This window comes from Saccostrea echinata, unplaced genomic scaffold, assembly GCF_033153115.1.
Source record: "Saccostrea echinata isolate AGI-Se365-2 ecotype Australia unplaced genomic scaffold, CSIRO_AGI_Sech_v1 ptg000001l, whole genome shotgun sequence".
NCBI classification, from domain to species: Eukaryota; Metazoa; Mollusca; class Bivalvia; order Ostreida; family Ostreidae; genus Saccostrea; species Saccostrea echinata.
Window position 1 is genome coordinate 16,437,133 of NW_026889750.1, and position 20,719 is coordinate 16,457,851.

At 33.6% G+C, this 20,719-nt stretch overlaps 2 protein-coding genes across 4 annotated transcripts; both read left to right on the forward strand.

Annotated features, from left to right (window-relative positions):
- The first annotated feature begins 644 nt into the window (after positions 1–644).
- LOC133195084 (perlucin-like) lies at positions 645–4,911 on the forward strand. The gene is made up of 6 exons (XM_061330964.1): positions 645–690; positions 973–1,038; positions 3,019–3,116; positions 4,293–4,389; positions 4,464–4,695; positions 4,868–4,911. Exons 1-6 carry the CDS (start codon positions 645–647, stop codon positions 4,896–4,898), a joined length of 570 nt encoding a protein of 189 aa, XP_061186948.1. The 3' UTR covers positions 4,899–4,911.
- A 2,640-nt stretch (positions 4,912–7,551) lies between these two features.
- On the forward strand, positions 7,552–20,457 carry LOC133185862 (uncharacterized). Of its 3 annotated transcripts, none has more exons than XM_061321155.1 (16): positions 7,552–7,625; positions 8,034–8,115; positions 9,198–9,281; positions 9,652–9,669; positions 9,866–9,922; positions 12,616–12,652; positions 13,111–13,228; positions 13,456–13,549; positions 13,745–13,813; positions 15,068–15,143; positions 15,506–15,671; positions 16,517–16,713; positions 17,055–17,233; positions 17,454–17,632; positions 18,690–18,777; positions 19,079–20,457. In XM_061321155.1, exons 2-16 carry the CDS (start codon positions 8,082–8,084, stop codon positions 19,345–19,347), a joined length of 1,665 nt encoding a protein of 554 aa, XP_061177139.1. In that variant the 5' UTR covers positions 7,552–7,625; positions 8,034–8,081; the 3' UTR covers positions 19,348–20,457. The 3 variants fall into 3 exon arrangements, with proteins under 3 accessions (XP_061177139.1, XP_061177147.1, XP_061177155.1); XM_061321163.1 differs by having other exon boundaries at positions 7,590–7,625; positions 8,028–8,115; XM_061321171.1 differs by having other exon boundaries at positions 7,608–7,625; positions 8,038–8,115.
- The last annotated feature ends 262 nt before the right edge of the window (positions 20,458–20,719 follow it).

Here is a 20,719-nt window from a genome sequence, read left to right on the forward strand (position 1 = left end):
TTGTTCATTATGTAATTTTCATATCCCGATCCCGATCGATTTAATTTTTCCCTCCAGGAAAAAATATCAAAGACGTATTAATAAGAGAGCTATTCTCTGTTCATACTCATAATATACTATATTTTTCAGTTTTCTTTAAATATAAATGCTTATGATTATTCTCACTATCTTGAGTACTTTAAATATTGTCAATCAGAGGGTGGGAGAGGGGTGGGGTGGGGAGAGGGTGTCGAAACATCAAAATACTGAGGTTGAATTGACTCATCTGGGAGAGTCCAACCATGTCCGAATCAAATTTTGCATACTTAAAGACATATAGTCGCCATACCTTGTAAGATACTGCATCTTGGAAGAGGGGTGTGTGCTAAATGTTTCTGTAATGATTTTTTTAAACCCTTAATATAATAATGACAAACAATTAAGGTTGATTATTTTAGTACTTGTGGATGCTTCCCATAAGATAAACCTCTGCTTTATCCATGGGCATGGTTTCACTCTCTATCATCGGCTCCTACTGAGAGAGTCTGCAAATGAGACTGTAAATTCATCGAAACTTCTATTTGTGAAAATTCTTTGCGTTGTAAAATAAATTATAATGAGCATAAATTAAAAACAAAAAAAAAGATTTATTATACCTCAATGAAATGTCACTATTAATCAATAAATGTACTGGCTACTGCGATGACGGATGTTAGCCCCCCCCCCCCCCCCATCCATGGGTAGCGTTGCCAAGTAGTTAAGTCGTTGACCGTGCAGAAAAGTAAAATGTACTCACTTTGAACAATGCTTTCTCACATTTCACTAAAAGCATAAACTTACCATAGATCTATATACATATAAGAAGCATTATCGGAGTATCGCTGTACACAGAATCAGAGTAGAATTCTTGATTTCTCGGTTCTTACAGCTTCCCGTCAAAAGTTTGTATGAAATAAATCTCCATCAGATTGTCACATATGTTTTAAATTATAGTCCAAGTTCTCATATTTATAGACGACTGTAGAAAACTAGAGGTCCAGCAGGAGCCACAATGCTCACGTAAGTCACTTTGGCCCTACTGTTCTGCATCAGATTTTTTTCCCTTATATACATGTATTCCATGGAAGCTTCCACATTAGTTTCAGATTTTCTAGTCCAGTGGTTCTTGAGATGAAGATTTTTTAAAGATGTTTTCCTAAATTTTTCAATATAAAACTTTGATTCCCTATTGTGGCCTCACCCTACCCCCGGGGCCATGATTTGAACAATTCAGAATATACACTACCTCAGAAAGCCTCCACATAAGTTTCCATTTTTCTGGCCCAGTGGTTCTTGAAAAGAAGATTTTTTTAATGACCCCGACCAATTTTTGCCTTTTCTTGATTATCTCCCCCTTGGAAGGAGACTTTCATTCAACAATTTAGAATCCCCATTACCCAGAGATGCTTTGTACCAACTTTGGTTAAAATTGGCCAAGTGGTTCTTGAGAAGAAGTTGAAAATGTGAAAAGTTTACAGATGGACAAGAGGTGATCAGAAAAGCTTACTAAAGCTTTCAGCTCAGGTGAGCTAATTATAAAACGATATCACCAGGGATGACCTTCTTTTAATTTTGGAATACTAAAATCCCCTAAAGATTAAGTTTCTAGAATTTTACAATCATCGATAAACTGTTCTTTTGCCAGTGTTTCTTGTACATCCCTTGGTGCAGTATGATATGCCAAGTTTGTGAGTTTTTTAATGGACTGTCCTAGTTCTGGAAAAGTTTCTATCGCTTGTTGTCTAATCGTTGTCGTATACAGGTATTTTGATTTGAGGGCACAAATCTCTCCTCTAAGGCATTAACAAGCGAGACAAAGTCATGCTTTTAATCCCCAACACAGCTTCATAGCTTCAATTCCCAATGTAAATATATACTTAATTAATGGGGGAAGGGTAAGCACCCTCCCGTTTCTACAGGCTGATATAAAATTAAATTTACTTTCTTTTAATGAGCGTCTCCAGTAGAACTGCCAAGAGTAAAGTAAAAAAAAAAAAGGATTTTAGTTAAATGTATGTCAAGATTTATTTTTTTTCCTACCTAGTGCGCGTGTGTGTAAATTTATGTGTGTGCATTTCTCTCTCTCTCTCTCTCTTTCTCTCTATGTGTGTGTGTGTGTCCGTGAGGGAGGGTGTGTGCGTGTGTGTGTATGTGTTATGACATTAAATGCAATTTTTTCTTGAAGAATATATATGTAGGACACATTTCTCTCCAAAGTATGACCGTTTTAAGTATTCTACTTCTATTATCTCTATATTTACTGATAACACATACAAGTTTCTCTGTATACGCATGTTTAAGTACAGAACAAAACATTAAGAAATACTATTGTTCTAACTCATCCTCATGATGTTTCGACATTGCCTACTTCTTGTTTTGTTGTTCATTGAGAAAGGTTTGTACTCAGTGCGTTAGTGTGGAAGTTTTGATATAAGAATTAAGCCTCGTAAAATTGTATGGGCGACGGAAAGGGTAAAGAAATACCTTTATTGAATAGTGTATCTTGTTTATACCCCGGGATCGAAAGATCCCGGGGGTATATTGTTTTTGTCCTGTCTGTCTGTTTGTCTGTCTGTCCGTTGTCAACTTTAATCTAGCCCATAACTATTGCGCTGTCAAGGGTAAGGCTTTAATATTTGACATGAGTGTTCATTATGACAAGACCTTTCCATTGGTACAGAAATTTTTGATCATGTGACCTCAACTGTGACCTTTGACCTACATTTGAATAACATTGGCCATAACTATTGCACTGTAGACTACTTCCCACTCCAGAATTGTGTTAGCATCGGGGGCATAGTGTTTCACAAACACATCTTGTTTTATAATTTATTATGTTAATTTATTTGTAAAAGACTAAATAAGAAAATGCATATCTGAATTAAAGAATATTTTGAAATTGCTTTCCAATTTACAATGTTTCAAATTCGCGATTATTTGTTCCATTTTTATGAATAAACAATTTACATATTAATACTAATAATTATTTCGATGTTTAAGGCTATACACAGATTGGAACTTGTCGGGGAGGATGGGAATTTTTCCAAGAAAGTTGTTATTACTTTGGGACCCAGAAGGCCACGTGGCCGGAAGCTGAGGTATATGTAAACACCGAAATTACGTTTCCCAGCTAGAAATTTCAGACAAAACACTCATTCTATTGTTTCACTCCTTTGATTTAACTAGTACGTGCATTTTAAAAGCTAACAACATTTGAGCAAACATACAAAACAATATAGACTTGTTCAATTCTTAATTCTACTTTTTGAACATAAGATATAATTATAACCTCAAATGATAAATATTAATACTTCAAATTCAATATAATCATCAGAACTTATCATTGGAATTCATATCAAATTTTAACCGTATTTTTTTCTTTAAACAGATGATATTAGATTTTAGTTTTCAGACACCAGGTCTTACTTCAATCTGTTGGGATTACTATGGGTGGCAATTGTGCCCGTTATTAGCAGACCTCTTTTTCTATTTGAACGAAGCAGAGTTAAAAAAAAATCTACATTGATATGGCCTTCAATTCGACATTTAGATATATCGACGACGTTTTATCAATTAACAATATTCAGCTTCATTCCTGCCTTGATTCGATGTATCCACTGAACTCGAAATAAAAGACACCACAGAGTCTGAGGCATCTGTTTCATATCTGTATGTTTTACCAGAAAATGATACTGATGGCAAACTGAAGCTAAACTTTATGAGAAATATGATGACTTCAACTTTTCTATCGTCAACTTCCCTTATTTATGTAGCAATATACCATTACCAATGGAGTTTATGTCTCCCAGTTGATTCGATACGCAAGAGCATGTTCTACGTACGAATAATCTCTAAAAAGAGGCAAGCTTTTGACAAAAAAGTTGATGATACAAGGATATCAACAATCTCCTTTAAAGTCAATATTTCGCAAATTCTCAATGACTTTTTATGCAAATTCAATCTGTCGATAAGTCGAATGTTGCGTGACATATTGCACAAATTGTTCGGCTATCATTTTCACACTGAATTCTCTACTGATTTTTTCCCATTTTCCCTATCATGACAAGGAGCACACGATGGGATTGATCGGTCGACAGGAGATGCTTACTTCTCCATGGCACCTGATCCCACATCTGTTCTTAGAGCTCTGCTCATATTTTGTACATGTATTATCTAAATGGACATTTGAGAATGGTCACTGTTCGTCTTTATGGATATATTAATTAGTATAAATGTACAAATCATATAATTTAAGCTTTATTCACATACTCTAGGCGTATTGTATGAGTATGAACTCCATGTTGACGGAGATTGAAACAAAGGCAGAGAGCAACTTCCTGGAGTCCCGCCTGAGGGTTATTCACAACCACAGTAAGCAAGACAAGAACACCGATTTCATCCGAGTTCTTAAATGTATTATTATCTTATTTCCTTTATTTCATTAGCTTCATCGGCAGATCAAAACGAAGTTTCTTATTGGTTGGGTGGAAATGATATTGAAATAGAGGGGGTATTTAAGTGGGTGAAATCTGACGCACCATTGACATTCACGGATTGGAATCCAGGACAACCTGATGACGCTAATGGCGAGGACTGTATGGAGCTTAGGGGAGATTTCCATTACCACTGGAATGATCTTCCTTGCACCATTCCTCACCACTTTATCTGTGAATCATCGTGAGTTTACATTCACCCCTATTGCACTGAAGTTAATTTATACGGTTTATATATATATATATATATATATATATATATATATATATATATATATATATATATATATATATATATATATATATATATATTCTTACTCTTTGAGGGTTTAAATAATTTTTTTTTATTTTTATAGAGCGTTTGAAGCGCCCATCATAGGAAAGTGAGGATAATTAATAAAAAATGTTGCATTACTACTTTCTTCTGTTCTTTAAGTGTTCTATAGATTCGTATATTATATGTATGGGATAAAATCTTATCCTAACTTTGGCGATCGAACAAGGTTGATCACAGTTGATGCCGTTCCTTGATACATATACAGAAAAACCTGGTGGACACATGAAGCGTTTTACAATGATTTTATTTTGCTACTTGATTTATAATTTAACGTTTCTCCCGCCAAGGAAGAATAAAATGGTCATGTTTCATTTATCATGTTGGTCGGTCTGCATGCCCACAAGATATTTCAAAAAAGAAAAGAAAATGGAGAAAAAGAAGTGGAGTCAAAGAATTTGTAGGATACGATGTGCCCTATATATTGCAAGAAAGAAATGATCAAAATAATGAGCTAGTAATTACAAATGTGGATACATGAATTTGATCTTTTTTCTTCATAATTGACAAAAATTGCAGCCAAAAGAGAGAGAGAGAGAGAGAGAGAGAAAGAAAGAAATAAGTCGATGTATATTTGTGATTGGGTTTGACCCTCGGCTGTGGAAAGTGACTATAGTATTCAAGGATATCCGATCCTCAGCCAGGAAGAATAATACCATAAAAATTTATTATTTTATTTAAAAGTCTCAAAATGAGGCTTGGAATTGAGATCTTTTCGTGCAACAATTTTCATTTTATGCATCTTAATATGATTCGAGGTTCTTTAAAGTCTTAGAAACGGTCTTGTAAAAAGTTGACATTTGTACCCCATTAAAGGAAAAAAATGAATTCATTTTTAGAGAAATCAAATTTCCTTTAGTCTAGCATTAGATACTACTGCTTATTAGCATGATATGAGATTAGATATGATATGTGATGTCTAGCAATGATAGCACAAGCTTTTTACACTATGTATTATATGAAAATTGAAGTAAAAAGAGGAACTTTATTTCTGTATAAGCTGTAAAAAGATGCCATTTTCTCCAAATGCCTGGATACCTATATTTTTCTATAGTAAATTATATTTGTTGATCAATTTTCAATTAGAAAATGCTGGTGTTTTTATTCGCATTTCCTGAAAATATGTTTGAGATTTGATAATTTTCCCTATATAATATGATTGACTATAATGATGAACTTTGAAGAAATTCCATGGGTAAATTCACGTTACTATGTGAAATCGGAGACATTTTTGTGAGCATTTTCAATTACTTAAAAGCTGATTTTCAGATCCCGAGGATCGGACTACAATAGGGTTTTTATCACGACCCTTTATACGTCGTGCATTAAACAGGTATAATTCCGTGGTATTTATGCATTAAAGTGAGTTTTCTTTAGATTTAAGATTAAATAAATTAATATCTACAGTCCATTACTGATTGAACATTTTTCCGATGAGTAAATGTCTGTTGAAAATGAAAAAGATAAACTCAATATTTACACCTTTATATTTCCTCAAAGTCCAAGAAACATTTTGCATTAGTGTACATTGGGTCATTAAAAGACGAAATGGTTTAGAGATGCACTCTCGGGTCATCTTACATTTTTATTATTTAATAAAAAACAAAAATTTTAAATATAGATATATATTACACGTCTTAGAATGTGTTTTCTATATTTTTCCGATCCTGATAATTTGGGCTCATGTTCGCCATTTCCATTAGTTAAAAATTTAGGGAAAAAAATCATAATTTCAAAATTTAAAAAAACTCATTGGGAAACTAAATATTGACGTCATTGTGGATAAAGATGCAACAAAAGGAAAATTCAAAATTGTAAACAAAACGGCAACACAAGTGCATGAATATCTAGGCCCCTCAACCATAAATAAGAAAACGCTGACATTTTAAGTAACTACGTGTACTTTAACCTTTTTGGCTCGCATGGTCACCGATTTTGATGAAAATCTGTTTATCATTATCAAAATATAAAATATATATAAAACTAAATGCTAGATGTGTTGGTTGCCATTAAAGAAAGATTGAGATTTTCAGCTACTTTCAATCTTTATTTACATTTAGCATATAATTTTTATGTTACAAAAAGCTCAATATTTACTAAGGTTAGGGCAAACATGGCCCAGCAGTAATGAAAGAATATGAATATTTGACCTTACTTAAATAAGTTACAGCAATATCATTTTAAAAATAAATATAATGGTTTCCAAATTTTAAATGTTTTAGATCTTAAAAATATGCTCACTAACTCATAATTTTCGGTTTCTAATTTAATTGTTTCAAATAACGAATAAAATTGCCAAAAGAGAAAGATTAATTCAAGTTTATCTCAGCAGAATATATCCTTAAAATTGTAAAGTTTATCTGATAGATCTAGTCATGAAGTATGAAGGGTGGGGTTGGGGGATTTCCCCCCTCCCCCTTTTTTCAATTACAGACTAATTCATACCTTTCAATGAATTTCTACACTACATAAACGGCGTTATTGAAAGGTCATTTGCCCACCCACCCCCCACTCAATGTTATTACCTAATATGTAAATGCAGTATATAATCAGGAATCAATATACTCACTATATATTATATAGGTTCCTTCATAAAATTTTGCGATTTTTTCGGGAATTACGAAGCTGTTCTGTTTTAGTTTTTAGTGTATACAATCTGAATCTGAGTCTTTTGGGTGTTTGTACTTCAATTTTCTTGTAAACAAATGTTATCATTATGACTTGTCACACCTTAAATTTTAACTCACTGAAGATCCTACACAGGATGTGAAATCGAGGAGGTAAGAAAATTAAAATGTCTCACTGTATGAAGTACAATCATTTCGATGCAGTAAAGAATTATGATTCTAATGAATTAAATAATCTGCAACAATTCATCCATCAATTTCGAAATACAAACTGTGAACCCTGAGTAAATAAATATATGGAGGTTATGATCATGATGATTGGGCTACTGCATATGAAATTGAGTCTGAACGGTAAAAAAAAAAAGATTACAAATTATATGTTGTTACATGTATGGGAGTGATATACCCCTCTCCGATTTTTGTTGAATTTGATGTTCTCACCCCCACCTCACCAAATGGAAAGGGCTACATTATTATTGCAACTGGGGGTGGATAAATATAGGTTATAGAAACATCTTATATACAGGGGCTACTTGTATAATCATCTAATGCAAGTTGTAGGCAGATCTTCAGAAAAAAGGAAGTGGGTGAACTTCCCCTCAGACAGTCATGTCAGACAGCGGTGACGGAAGGCAGAGCAGAGGTAAGTTTGTTGTTTTACACTACTTGTATGCCCTGTTCACACAAATGTGCATTAAATGTTTAATTCTCAGTAAATTAATTTGAAGCAAAATAGTGCGAATTAAAATAATGCAAATTAAATTGCATTCACACGACAGTCAATGCGAAGTAAACTAAAACGAATTAAAATTGTATTTCTATATAGTAAGGCTATTATGAATTCATTTGCAAATTATGTCACTTTATGCACAGCAGATTACATTTGACATAATATCATAGTGTCTGTACAGATGTTTAGTGATAAACTTAATTTTTTTATATTTTTCACTCAGAAATAGAGTAAGTACATGTACTGATATCTGAACATTGACATGTGGCAGGTGGCTTAATTTTGCTATTACGTATACATCAGAATTAATTTGAATTAGCTTGGCTTAGCGTTCACATGGAGTTAATGCGAAGTAATTTAATGTGCAGTAAATTAGTTCAAATTAAAAAAACTCGCATTAAATTCTCTGTGTGAACGCGATTCAGATTTAATTTGCAGTAACTTACATTTAATTTGAATTAAACTCTCCATGTGAATAGGGCATTAGAAATAAAGAACCAGCAAACTTTTAATTTGATGTATTTAAATCCAATCCCTTTAAAAGAAAAAAAACAATAACAAAAAGCTAGACAGTCGCAGGTTGTTGTATATTACTTGTTATCTACACAAGTATATGTGTAGTCTTGAAACAAACAGAAATGGTTTAGATTACTATACATTCATATTATGCATTAATTAGCAGCAAATTTTTAGGTCTATAAAGTGTTTTATTTGCAACCAAACAATTTTTCAATTTTTTTTAGATAGAGAAAAATCATATAAAGTGATTAAGAGCTTTTGTCTGTCTTGCAGTGTTGAAATCATGTTTCAAAAGAGATATTTTAAAGATCCAGTAAATAAAATTTTATTGTACGTGGTATACATCGATTATTATTAATTTTGTTGTTATTTATTTTCATTATGGCAGGTTTAGTGCACTTAAATTAGATGATAGAAAGGTAAAGATTAATATGCATATCCCCCACATTTCACGTGTGATAAATATTAATTTTCAGATGAAGAGGACGAGCAGCAAAAAATGCGGGAAGCGGCAAGGAGGACTCTCCAGAGGCAGAAAGAGGTTGAAAGCCAAGGATTGGGTAAGGCAAATTGTTGTACAGTGCAGTTAGCAAGGCCATTGTTTGTTCCGATGAACAGGCAGTAAGACCGAGATCGGGTTATTTTTTTTATAAGTCTATATAATAATAAGGTTCCTGAGATTTGCTAACCTCCTTCAAACTGTTTAAAGAGAAGAAGTCGGAGGGCATATATATTTAGAACATGTATAGTGTTGTACACACAGATTGTACAAATTTATAAGCAAGATATTGATTGATATCATTTCATTCACAAGGTATGAAAAAGAACACAATTTTATACAAATTATTTTATTCCATCTATGTTTTTATGATCCACCTTACTCATTCCCAGAGTACATTATTTAATTTTAACTATTTTAATTTTTTCCAGAACTACATGAAGTTGGTGGTATGTATGAATTGTAATTGATGATAAATGCACTACACATACAATATAGTTCATGCATTTTGTAACATTTCTTTTCATTTTCTGCATGGGCATTTCTTGGTAATGTCACAGCCAATGTAACATAAAAATGCTTCATAAATCTGAGTACAGTTTCCATTTTGTAATATTTATTTACGTGTACATGTATTTATATTAGTGAGGTTAGCAGAGAATAACCAAAGCAATCCACTCCATGACAACACAGAACAGGATGGTAAGTCCACAGATTATACACATTTTTCTTCTTAATCATGATCACTTTTTTATGAAAAGTCACTGAATGTACAGAATACTTGTTCTTTCCACATCCTCTTTTTTGGGGGTGGGGTAAGTAAGAACCACCTTGTCCATCTGACACTCCCTCCTTTTGTTCAGGCCATGAGTTTTTCAGGGATAAGGTACTGGCCAAGATCAGTGTTATGTCTTCAAAGTGTAAAGTTTTGCCCAGATAAGGAACAATAGAAACTTATACTGGGTACAGTTTAGTTGCTTTTGACCAGAGGTTGTGTCTTAATCTTATGCCAAGGCTTAATCAAGAACAAAAGATTCAGGGGCCCCTTTTACAAAAAGAACTTACAACTAAGACCAATTTTAGTTATTCAGAACATCTTGCCTACCCAATATTTTAGATAAAAATTGCTCTCTAAAAATGTATTTCAAATTCTCAAAAAAAAGACCATATACATGTACATTTTTAGCTCACCTCAACGAAGTTGGGGGAGCTTATGTAATACCCTCGGCGTCGGCGTCCCAGGTTAAGGTTTTTGGAGCAGTTTTCTTTTCAAGTACTTCTATGGCCTACATTAGTCAGAGATGCATGGAGGATGCTTCTAGTTTTTTTTATTGTACCAGTCAAGGTTTCAGATGCTGCAATTTCAGCTAAAGAATGACCAGGTTAATGTTTTTGGAGCAGGTTAAAGTTTTTGGAGCAGGTTAAAGTTTTTGGAGCAGGTCTCATTTCCAAGTAACTATAAGCCCTATACTGACCAAACTTGCATGGATGATACATCTAAGGATGCACACTACTGAACTTGCTTCGGATGCTGGATCTGACCTACATTTTCCGGATGAGTAACCAGGTTAAAGTTTTTGGAGCAGATCTCATTTCCAAGTAACTATAAACCCTATATTTACCAAACTTGCATGGATGATACATCTAAGGATTCCCACTACTGGACTTGCTTCGGATGCTGGATCTGACCTACATTTTCCGGATGAGTAACCAGGTTAAAGTTTTTGGAGCAGATCTCATTTCCAAGTAACTATAAGCCCTATGTTGACCAAACTTGCATGGATGATACATCTAAGGATGCACACTACTGGACTTGCTTTGGATGCTGAATCTGACCTATATTTTATGGATGAGTAACTAGGTTAAAGTTTTTGGAGCAGATGTCATTTCCAAGTATCTATAAGCCCTATATTGACCAAACTTGCATGGATGATACATCTAAGGATGCACACTACTGGACTTGCCTCGGATGCTGGATCTGACCTATATTTTCCGGATGAGTAACCAGGTTAAAGTTTTTGGAGCAGATGTTATTTCCAAGTATCTATAAGCCCTATATTGACTAAACATGCATGGATGATACATCTAAGGATTCACACTACTGGACTTGCTTCGGATGCTGGATCTGACCTCAATTTTTGGGATGAGTGACCAGGTTAAAGTTTTTGGAGCAGATGTCATTTCCAAATAACTATAAGCCCTATATTGACTAAACTTGCATGGATGATACATCTAAGGATGCACACTACTTGACTTGCTTCGGATGCTGGATTTGACTCACATTTTCCGGATGAGTAACCAGGTTAAAGTTTTTGGAGCAGATCTCATTTCCAAGTAACTATAAACCCTATATTTACCAAACTTGCATGGATGATACATCTAAGGATTCCCACTACTGGACTTGCTTCGGATGCTGGATCTGACCTACATTTTCCGGATGAGTAACCAGGTTAAAGTTTTTGGAGCAGATCTCATTTCCAAGTAACTATAAACCCTATATTGACCAAACTTGCATGGATGATACACCTAAGGATTCACACTACTGGACTTGCTTCGGATGCTTGATGTGACCTACATTTTCCGGATGAGTAACCAGGTTAAAGTTTTTGGAGCAGATCTCATTTCCAAGTAACTATAAGGCCTATCTGAACCAAACTTGCATGGATGATGCATCAAGGGACGAACAATCTCAAAACTTGCTTCGGATGCTGGATTTGACTTACATTTTCTGGATGAGTGACTAGTTTTAAGTTTTCAGATAAGTCTATTCCCAAGTAACTGCAAGCCCTATCAGACCAAAATTGCATAAATGTTGCATCTAGGGATGCACACTCCTAGATTATTAGTTTAGTGTGGGACTTTGCCTTACTTAAAGACAACATTCGTTGAGGTGAGCTCTGTAATCTCTGATTACCTATGTTTCAGATTATTGCTTAGAAGAATTCACAAAAACATTTTTTTTGGTCTTTGTCATAAGTACTTTGTGAACTGGGGCCTGGAAGAGTAGGGGTTTGTTAAGCAATGTTACGCAGAGATTGCAGATGCCTGACTTAAAGGTTCATTATGATAAAAAATATGTCAAAATGTATACTAAATAGTATACACTTGAAGTTCCGAGACTGCATCAAATTGTTTGTACCTGCAATACTATAAGGTTCTCATATTTAGATTTTCATTAATGCATGCTTGCAGGGGGTATTAATCCCCTTAGGACAGTTGAAATTATGTTCATGTTCTTATTCTGAAACACAGCATTGTATAGGATTTCATCTACACCTTTGGCAACACTTTTTATTTTGTTTTAATGTTTGAATTATCAAAACTAGGGATTTTTTCTGTGTCTAGATTTATTCTCTTGTATGATATAGTAATAATCAATAATGTGATTTTTTTAGAGCATTTACCAACCTATGATGAGGCTATGAGAATGAGGTAAGTAGATGTATCATCGAACACTGTGATAATGTGGGACACCTAGCCTAGTATCTTACTTATTCCTTTGCAAACCTTTGTGTGGATAGCAGTCCATTAAGTTAGTACAGGATATTTAAAATCATGATAATAGCAATTCATTAAGCTAATACATCATGATAATTTCTTGTATGAGGAGGTTGGATCATGGGCATTAGCACCCTCAAGAATACATGTTTTAATAAATTGTCATTGATACACTAATGAATATACATGCATTTAATAATATGTTGATAAGTTAAAAGAATTAACATATTGATGTTTGATGACAATCTTAGATTTATCCTACCATTAGAAATTCAGCTAATGTGTTAACTTCATAGAATTTACCATGTTCATAGAATGCAAAGTCAAACTTTGAAATAAAAAAAATTTACCATGTTGTGTGTATATATATCACATTCCCTGTTTTATGTCAGAGATCAAAGCAACAATGATCATCGAATTTCCTCATCAGAGGATGATCATCATGGAATTTCCTCATCAGAGGATGATCATCGAATTTCATCACGAGATGGACTTGATGAAGCAGAGCATGTAAGTAAGATAAGAGAGAGAGAAATGTCAAAATGAATGTGAAAGAATTGACACTAGTGTAAGTGTGTAATGATAAGATCACATTTTGTGTTTTATGTCTGTGCTTTGATCTACAACTACTTTAAGATAGTTAATATATTTTCAGTGTTAAATGTAAATGCTATTTTTAGTTAAAACATGCTTGGAATTCTTCTTCCCAAAAAAATCTATTGAAATTGCTATTTAAGGGTCCCCTTCAACCACCATATGACCAGTATCGACCACGCAGTCCAGGGGCCAGGAGAGATTTATATGCGGTTCCTAGGGAGGATCAAGATTCTGGTAAAAATTCATATAAAATTCAAATTCTTAACTGAGTGGATCAGAAAATCTAATTTAGATTACATTGCCACTCATGATGGGTACCTGTTGCACACACTTGACTTTATGTGTGTACAAAATGATTGTGATTATAACTAATAATGAAACATTGTAATTGATCGTATTAATTGTTATCATTTGATCATTGTCTTTCAGCTTCTTATGCTGGCCCTGTACCACAGAAAACTCCACCAGCTTCTCTTTCCTCCTCGTTTTTGTCATTAGGTGAGGGCCAATGAAACTGTATACTGCATCCAGAGTTATTTTTGCCCCGGTGTTATTTTTGCCCTCTCACACTTCCAAACAAATTTGCCTCATTTTAAATTTGCCAAACACATATCTTTATTTATAACAGATAATGCAGTCTTCTTTTAATTCACCCAATTTTAAATTTGCCCACTTGCGACAAGGGTGAAGGGGCGAAAATAAAATAGGGGCAAAAATTTTCTTGTATACCATATGTAAATTAGATGCAGTGTAATACATATGTAATACATTTCATTTGTGTGCAAAAAAGTTTTCTTCTTTGAAAATGATCATAAATCATGTTTGATAACAAAACGATTTTTGTCACAAATATTTACATTAGTGTATGAATTTTAGACTTGGCAAACGCTTCATTTTTGGGGGAGAGGGGGGGAGGTTACAATTTGATTTTTAATTTTTTTTCTTAAATTTGGAAAATCATGATCCTGTTATTTAAATGGAAATACTTCAAGATGAGATGGCACAAAATGTCAGAAAACAAAAGAGTTAAATTGTTTTTCTGCTGATAGTAAATTGATATTCAGAGAGCTGAAGGGCAATATACATTAAATGAGTGTCAATATAGCTTCTGTATATGCAATATATGAATTAGAACAAATTTGTAAAGAGAGCATCTTTACCCTTTATACATTAAAGCAAATCTATACATTAAAGCAAATTGTTTTTTGGACATTGAGAAAATTTTATTGTACAATGAACCTTACCTACATAGGGTACCTAGCATTTACTCCCAGGAAAAATGTTAATAAAAAGACAATGATTGATAAGCAGAAATCTCTGTTGTTTACTTGAGTGGAGGAAAGTCCTGCAAATAAAGTGTTCAATCTTTTAATCTTGGTCTATTAGAAAGTCGAGAATGCCTGAATTGATTGAAAATTGAGTAGTACACTGTAGATTTCAATTTATGTTATTTAAGGGCAGATTACTCTAACTGCATAAAAATATAACAGAATCAAAACTCTTCAGTTTGCAGTGCAAGAGGATTCTGCAGGGGAGGGGGTTGGGGGTGAATTTCAAGGTTCTAGCATTCTTTGGGTATTCTTTTTGGTAAGCCCAAATTTGATGTTTATTTTGGTGATTCTGTCAGTTATACATCAACAAACCTTTCATTTAAATTCTACTTCTCATAGCAATCATTGCACCATCTTGGAGGTCACTTTTAAATGAGATTCACAATCTGTATGTTTAATGGTACATCTGATCTACATATAGATGAAGCTCCACCACCTGGACCTGAGGTTTCCTCTGCCAGTGTGTTTAGAATAGAGGAAGGGAGGAACGAAGACAGGTTAGAATATAGTGTTATATCAATATTAAGACATAGAGATTTATTTGTCAAAAGTAAATATATTCAAGTTAATAATCTGCCATGGTTTTATTTTTACCTCAAGATGATATTAAACTTCAAAAATAATCAATGATTATATATCCATTTGATAAGAGATTTTTTTGTCCATTGATGCTGAACATTCATTGAAATCTGATTAACATGTTTGGTTTGCTTTTTTGAAAAAAAATAACATTTTAAAAGAGCACATGTATCTCTATCAGAATATACTGTTTGACTATATATAAAAGAGTTTATAAAGACCATTTTAAGGATAGAATGTTTTTGTTGAGGTTTGTTAATTGATCTGTATTTTCCGATAGAGAGGAGGAGTCGCAATCTCGTCTACAGAAGTTTATTCACCGTCGTATAGAGAACATATCATTTAATCAGCTGTGCTGCGCAGTCATTCTGGTGACAGGGATCATCTCAGCCATTGTCTTTTTAGGCGTCTTCCCATCCAGCTTTGTTTATTTAGATTATCATAAGGTAAAAATTTATTTTTATAGAGTTTCTGTTATCAACAAGTTAGTGATTTAAAGAAAATGTTTCTATTACATGATCATATAATATTTATAGCCACTCTAAATATTTTTAATTCAATTTTTGGAAACTAAATAATTTTCAAAGCTACATTTGAGATAAGAATAAATCACGATAAATCCTTTGGTGTATAGATAATCAATCTGATTAAAATCAGATCCTTTGATCCGCTCACATAGATTGCTACACAAGGATCTGAAGAAACCCCATTCAGGGTCATCTCCTGGTGACCTTTCAATTATCAAATCAAACATTTGCTTCCAAGAATTTTGAAGTACATGTATCTCGGAATTCAGCTACAAATGTGAAAGCCCCAATGATTCACGAACGGAAAATTGTGACCTGGTTTCCTTAGCCTGTCAAAAGAATGAAAACAGTTTCTTCTGAACAGAAATACATGTATATTTAGTATTTGCTTTTGTCTTGTTTTTTTTTCTTTTTTAGCTCTTTGTTTTGTACGGAACGATAAGATCTCCTCAGCTACTTTCACTCTACATTCATTTCCCGAATGTCGCTTAAGTATGATCTCTCTGATTGGTCAAAATTTTAATGAATATTTTTATTAGAAAGGTCAACAGGAGATGACCCTAAATGGAGTTTCCTCAGATCCCTGTGAGCGGATCAAAGGATCTGATTTTAATCAGATTGTATAGATAATATGTCCACTTGAATAAAGAAAAAAAAAACCAACATTTTAAATGGTTGTCTCACTCTTCTCCCATCCATTTATTGTTCTGAAAATGAGAGAGTATTGATGTTTTGTTAGAATGAACGCTATTTCTTTTTTATAGATGGCCTTGAAATATAACAAAATCACTGGCATGGTTGATAGATCCACCACTTATGAGTTTGGTTGTTACATCCTGGGGCCTAGTGTGGGCTTTCTGGAGTTTGATGCAACTGCCCACACTGTGTCCAAGACTCATGGAGTATTCACACTGGACAAACTGCCCATTGACATTACCTACCATGTGCAATATTTCATCAAGTAAGAATGTAATGATACTTTTGATGCTTCACTGGTCTTTAAGGTTCATCGATACTCTGATAAGAGAGATAACTCTTAATGACATAAATGAATATTATTCCTTTATAAATTTGTCAAGTTGAAGTGTCTTTTTTGTCCAATTTTGCCCCGCAAGCCATGCTACAATTGTTTGTATTTCACTTAACAAATACATTTCCTTTTGAAAATCATAAGAGTTAAAGAAACATTTTATATGAGTGAGCAAAGGGTTTATGAACCTTGAATTGAAACAAGAAATTCCTTATACATGTTTAAAGGATGAATGATCATTTATCCAACATTTGAGTCTAACTTGATTTTAGAAAGAAGGAACTTGGAGCACTGCACAGAGAATTTGGAGTTGGTTATGATGATGTCATTCGAAGTGTGATAGAGAGTGAAATGAAAAACCTGGCTGTTCCATTCAGTGTGGATCAGTTCCGATTACATCGACCCGTGCTGGAAAAATATTTTCATAGAAAATTGAAAGAAAGGCTGGAAGGTATATGTAGCAACATCAATTCTTCTAAAATTTGGGAAAATTGAAGAAAAACAATGAGAGTAATTGTAGTACACTTTATTTCATACCTCCTTCTGTCTTGAATGTGTGAATTCTCAATGAAGATCAGATTAATAATAGAAATCACCCTTAACTGGTTATTAAATAAATATTATGCAGTCTTAAGATGAACAATAAATTTTTTTTTTTTGGTATTTTACAGGAAATTGCTGTCCTGATTGTTGTCCAAGCACCTGTGAGAACATAACTCTGTGCTCCCTCTGTCCTTCTTCAAGTTCCTGTAACAAGGCTTTCCACATCAATGTAGAGTTTTTCCACTTTGGTAAAGTGGATATCCCTGCAGTGATAACAGAGAGGTACCTCACCAGGACTCTGCTTAAGGTGAGGACCTTTTTAAATTCAGTTATAGTAATATACCACTAAAATGTCTGTTATTTTCAGAGGCAGTTTTAAGTAAGTGATTCTGTTCCAAACATGCAGATCAGTATTTCAAAATGCAGGGAATTATTTATTGTATGCAAGTTTTGTTCATTTTTTCCTTTTTTAATTGTAATTTTAGCACAGATAAATGTTCCAGCTCCAATAGTTCATAGTATTGCAAAGTGATGGTTCTTTTGATAATTTGTCAATGTAAAATAGCGTTCAATATGATTAGTAAATTTATTAAACTTAACCAACTACTTCTGGCAGATTTGTTTATCACTGTATAAAGAAAGATCATGTACTCATTTTAGCAAGATTTATACAGTAAAACATGCATATAGTGATATGCCAGGGATGACCGATTTTGATTCATTATAAAGTTAATTTGTTATATCTTTTAAGATTACAATACTTTTTAAAACCACAGGGATTGAAAATGCTTGAATTGACTGTAAGTGTGTTCACTACATAAACCATGTTTTACTGTATTAAATATCACCTATTGTGCTCTCCTTTGTGCACTTATCCCTGAATTCATATGTACTGCCAATATAAGATCTTTAAAATAAATATAAATATGTATTACTTTTAAGAGATAATGATAGTGTTAATTTATGATTATACTAGAAATGGTTTATGCCTATCATGAGCTGTTTGCTGTAAATTTTGAATGTGCTTGAATAAGCACAAGTAAAAAATTCAAAACAATAACATATGATTGTGCAATTAGGTGTAAATATTTTTCAATGATAGATCTTGAGTATACAAGGAAAAAACTTCAATTGCTTGATTAACTTGTGATCCATATAAATCATTCTCCATATCTCTAAGGTAGCTTTCTTCTTAAATACAAAGAATGTGCCAGATGAGCTCTACTGATCTTTAATAATTTTCATTCTTCAATAACATCCAGAGTATAGTCACTTGAACAAGAAGTTTTTATTTCTGTTAAAGACACCATGTATTAGGATTTGGATAGCTAATGTTTACAAGATTTCCTCCTTTTAATCTATAGGAAAATGCTGATAGAGAGGTGTTTATTCAGGAGAAAATGGTGGAAACTAAAAAGACATTGCGAGAAACAACGAAATTACGTAATACAGGTATACATAATAATACCGGGTAGCTAAATACAGCATACAATTTTCAGCACTTGTACTTTTAAAAGCTCAGCTGTGCTAGGGGCTCAAGTAAGCTTTTTTGTGTCACCTGCATAGCATGATGGGTGCAGATACAGTACCTTTCATTGTAATGCTACAAGAGTCCTATAATTGATTAAGGCAGAAATATTGCAGAGTTGTTTTGTTCTTTTGACACTGCTTTCTTTTACAGTTACAGTTGTACATGTACATAAACTGATGTATAGGAACTTAATTATTAATACAGGAACTTTTATCTCTCTAGCCAATGAAATTCAGCAAGCAGCAGTTGCAGAATCAAGAAAGATTGGTATTGTAGCCTCGGTCAACCGTGAAGCAAACTTGACTGATGCTTACATTTCTGCTCTGTCCAGCATGTTTACAAGGTTAAAGGTCACACAGGAGGAGCACAAGCTGTCAATCATGATGATACGAGCTCTGGAGGACGTGGCTGTGAAGGGTAATCTGTACAGGACTTATGGTTATGACAATGGTACCATGTCACTCTACACAAAGGGGATGTCCAGAGGCTAGGACCAATAGAGAATTTGAATATTGTCTCCATCTGCTCAATTTTACAATTGGTGTCTCAGGAATGTTTGTACGATACCTTGATTACAATTGGAAAAAAAAAAAAACTTTATTTATGTATCAATTTAATAGGTCATTTTTTTGTTTTTGTTTATTGAGTAGCTATTGTTTATTATATCCCCTATATATACATTTCCTCATCTTACATGTATGTTATGTGCTATTTATTCTATCAATATTGATTTAATTTAGCAAACCATTGTCGAAGTATATTGTGATTTTTCACCCTCTCTGTTGTACATATTTTATAAAGAATCCTTGTTTTAGAAGGATATCTTGAATGAATTATTTGTGTGTTTGTCAAGCAGGGTAGTCCTTCAGAATTACGGTAAAATAGAAGGGGACATTCTAAAGATAGAAGGGTGTCTTGGGTCCCTTCTCAAATGGGGGTTGAGGGGGCAATGCCAAAATAATAGGGGGATTTTTGTCATTATAGGCGGGGAAATTCCCCAGCCCCCAGAATCTTATGAAGAACCCTGGTCAAGAGTTAAAAATCAGGTTAGTCATCTGTCTGTCAGTCTATTTTTAAAATTTTGGGGGGGGGGGTATTTTAAAGACAAACTTTATGTGAAAGATCTAGATAAGATAGATATCCAACAGAATCTCACTTGTGTCACTTGTATAATTTACATTTCTGTGAATTATTTTGACATAATGTAATATTTACAAAGAAGAAAAAGTAAGTTGTAAGATTTTTTCCCCAATCTTTTTTGAGATATTCAACAAAATACATGTTTATTCAAAACAATAGGAGGGTAACATGAAAATCTCTTCTAATGTTGGATCCATAGTGATTGAGTCAGCCTGGATTGTGTAGCATACATGTATTTCACATGTTCCACGTGTTTATTATCTTTGTGATACCTACTACTATATAATTTTTTTTTAATATTTTGCAAGTTTTCTTAACTTTCTTTGAAAGATGAAAATATGTTACCATGGTGCTTAACATTTATAAGTGTTTCAACTTCATAGATGCCTATAGCAGCTTTAAGGCAATCACTTTCATGAATCCTGTGTTAATAATTGTAATAAAGTTATGTGGAAAGAAAAGTTTGTTATTTTCATTACCAGAACATCTAATCATTATTACCCCCCCCCCCCCCCCCCCCACACACACACACACACAATTTCCATGCTTTTAATTTCTGTTCATTCTTTGCTCGCTGTTGAAAATTTTATTCATTTGACATGAAGTCTCCTGTTCACATCAATGAACAAGAAGCCCACAGGCCTTACAGTCACCTGTATCATGATTGATTACTTAGGCCCCCCGTTAGGAGTCTCATGTCACAAAGTCTGATGAGCACTATTC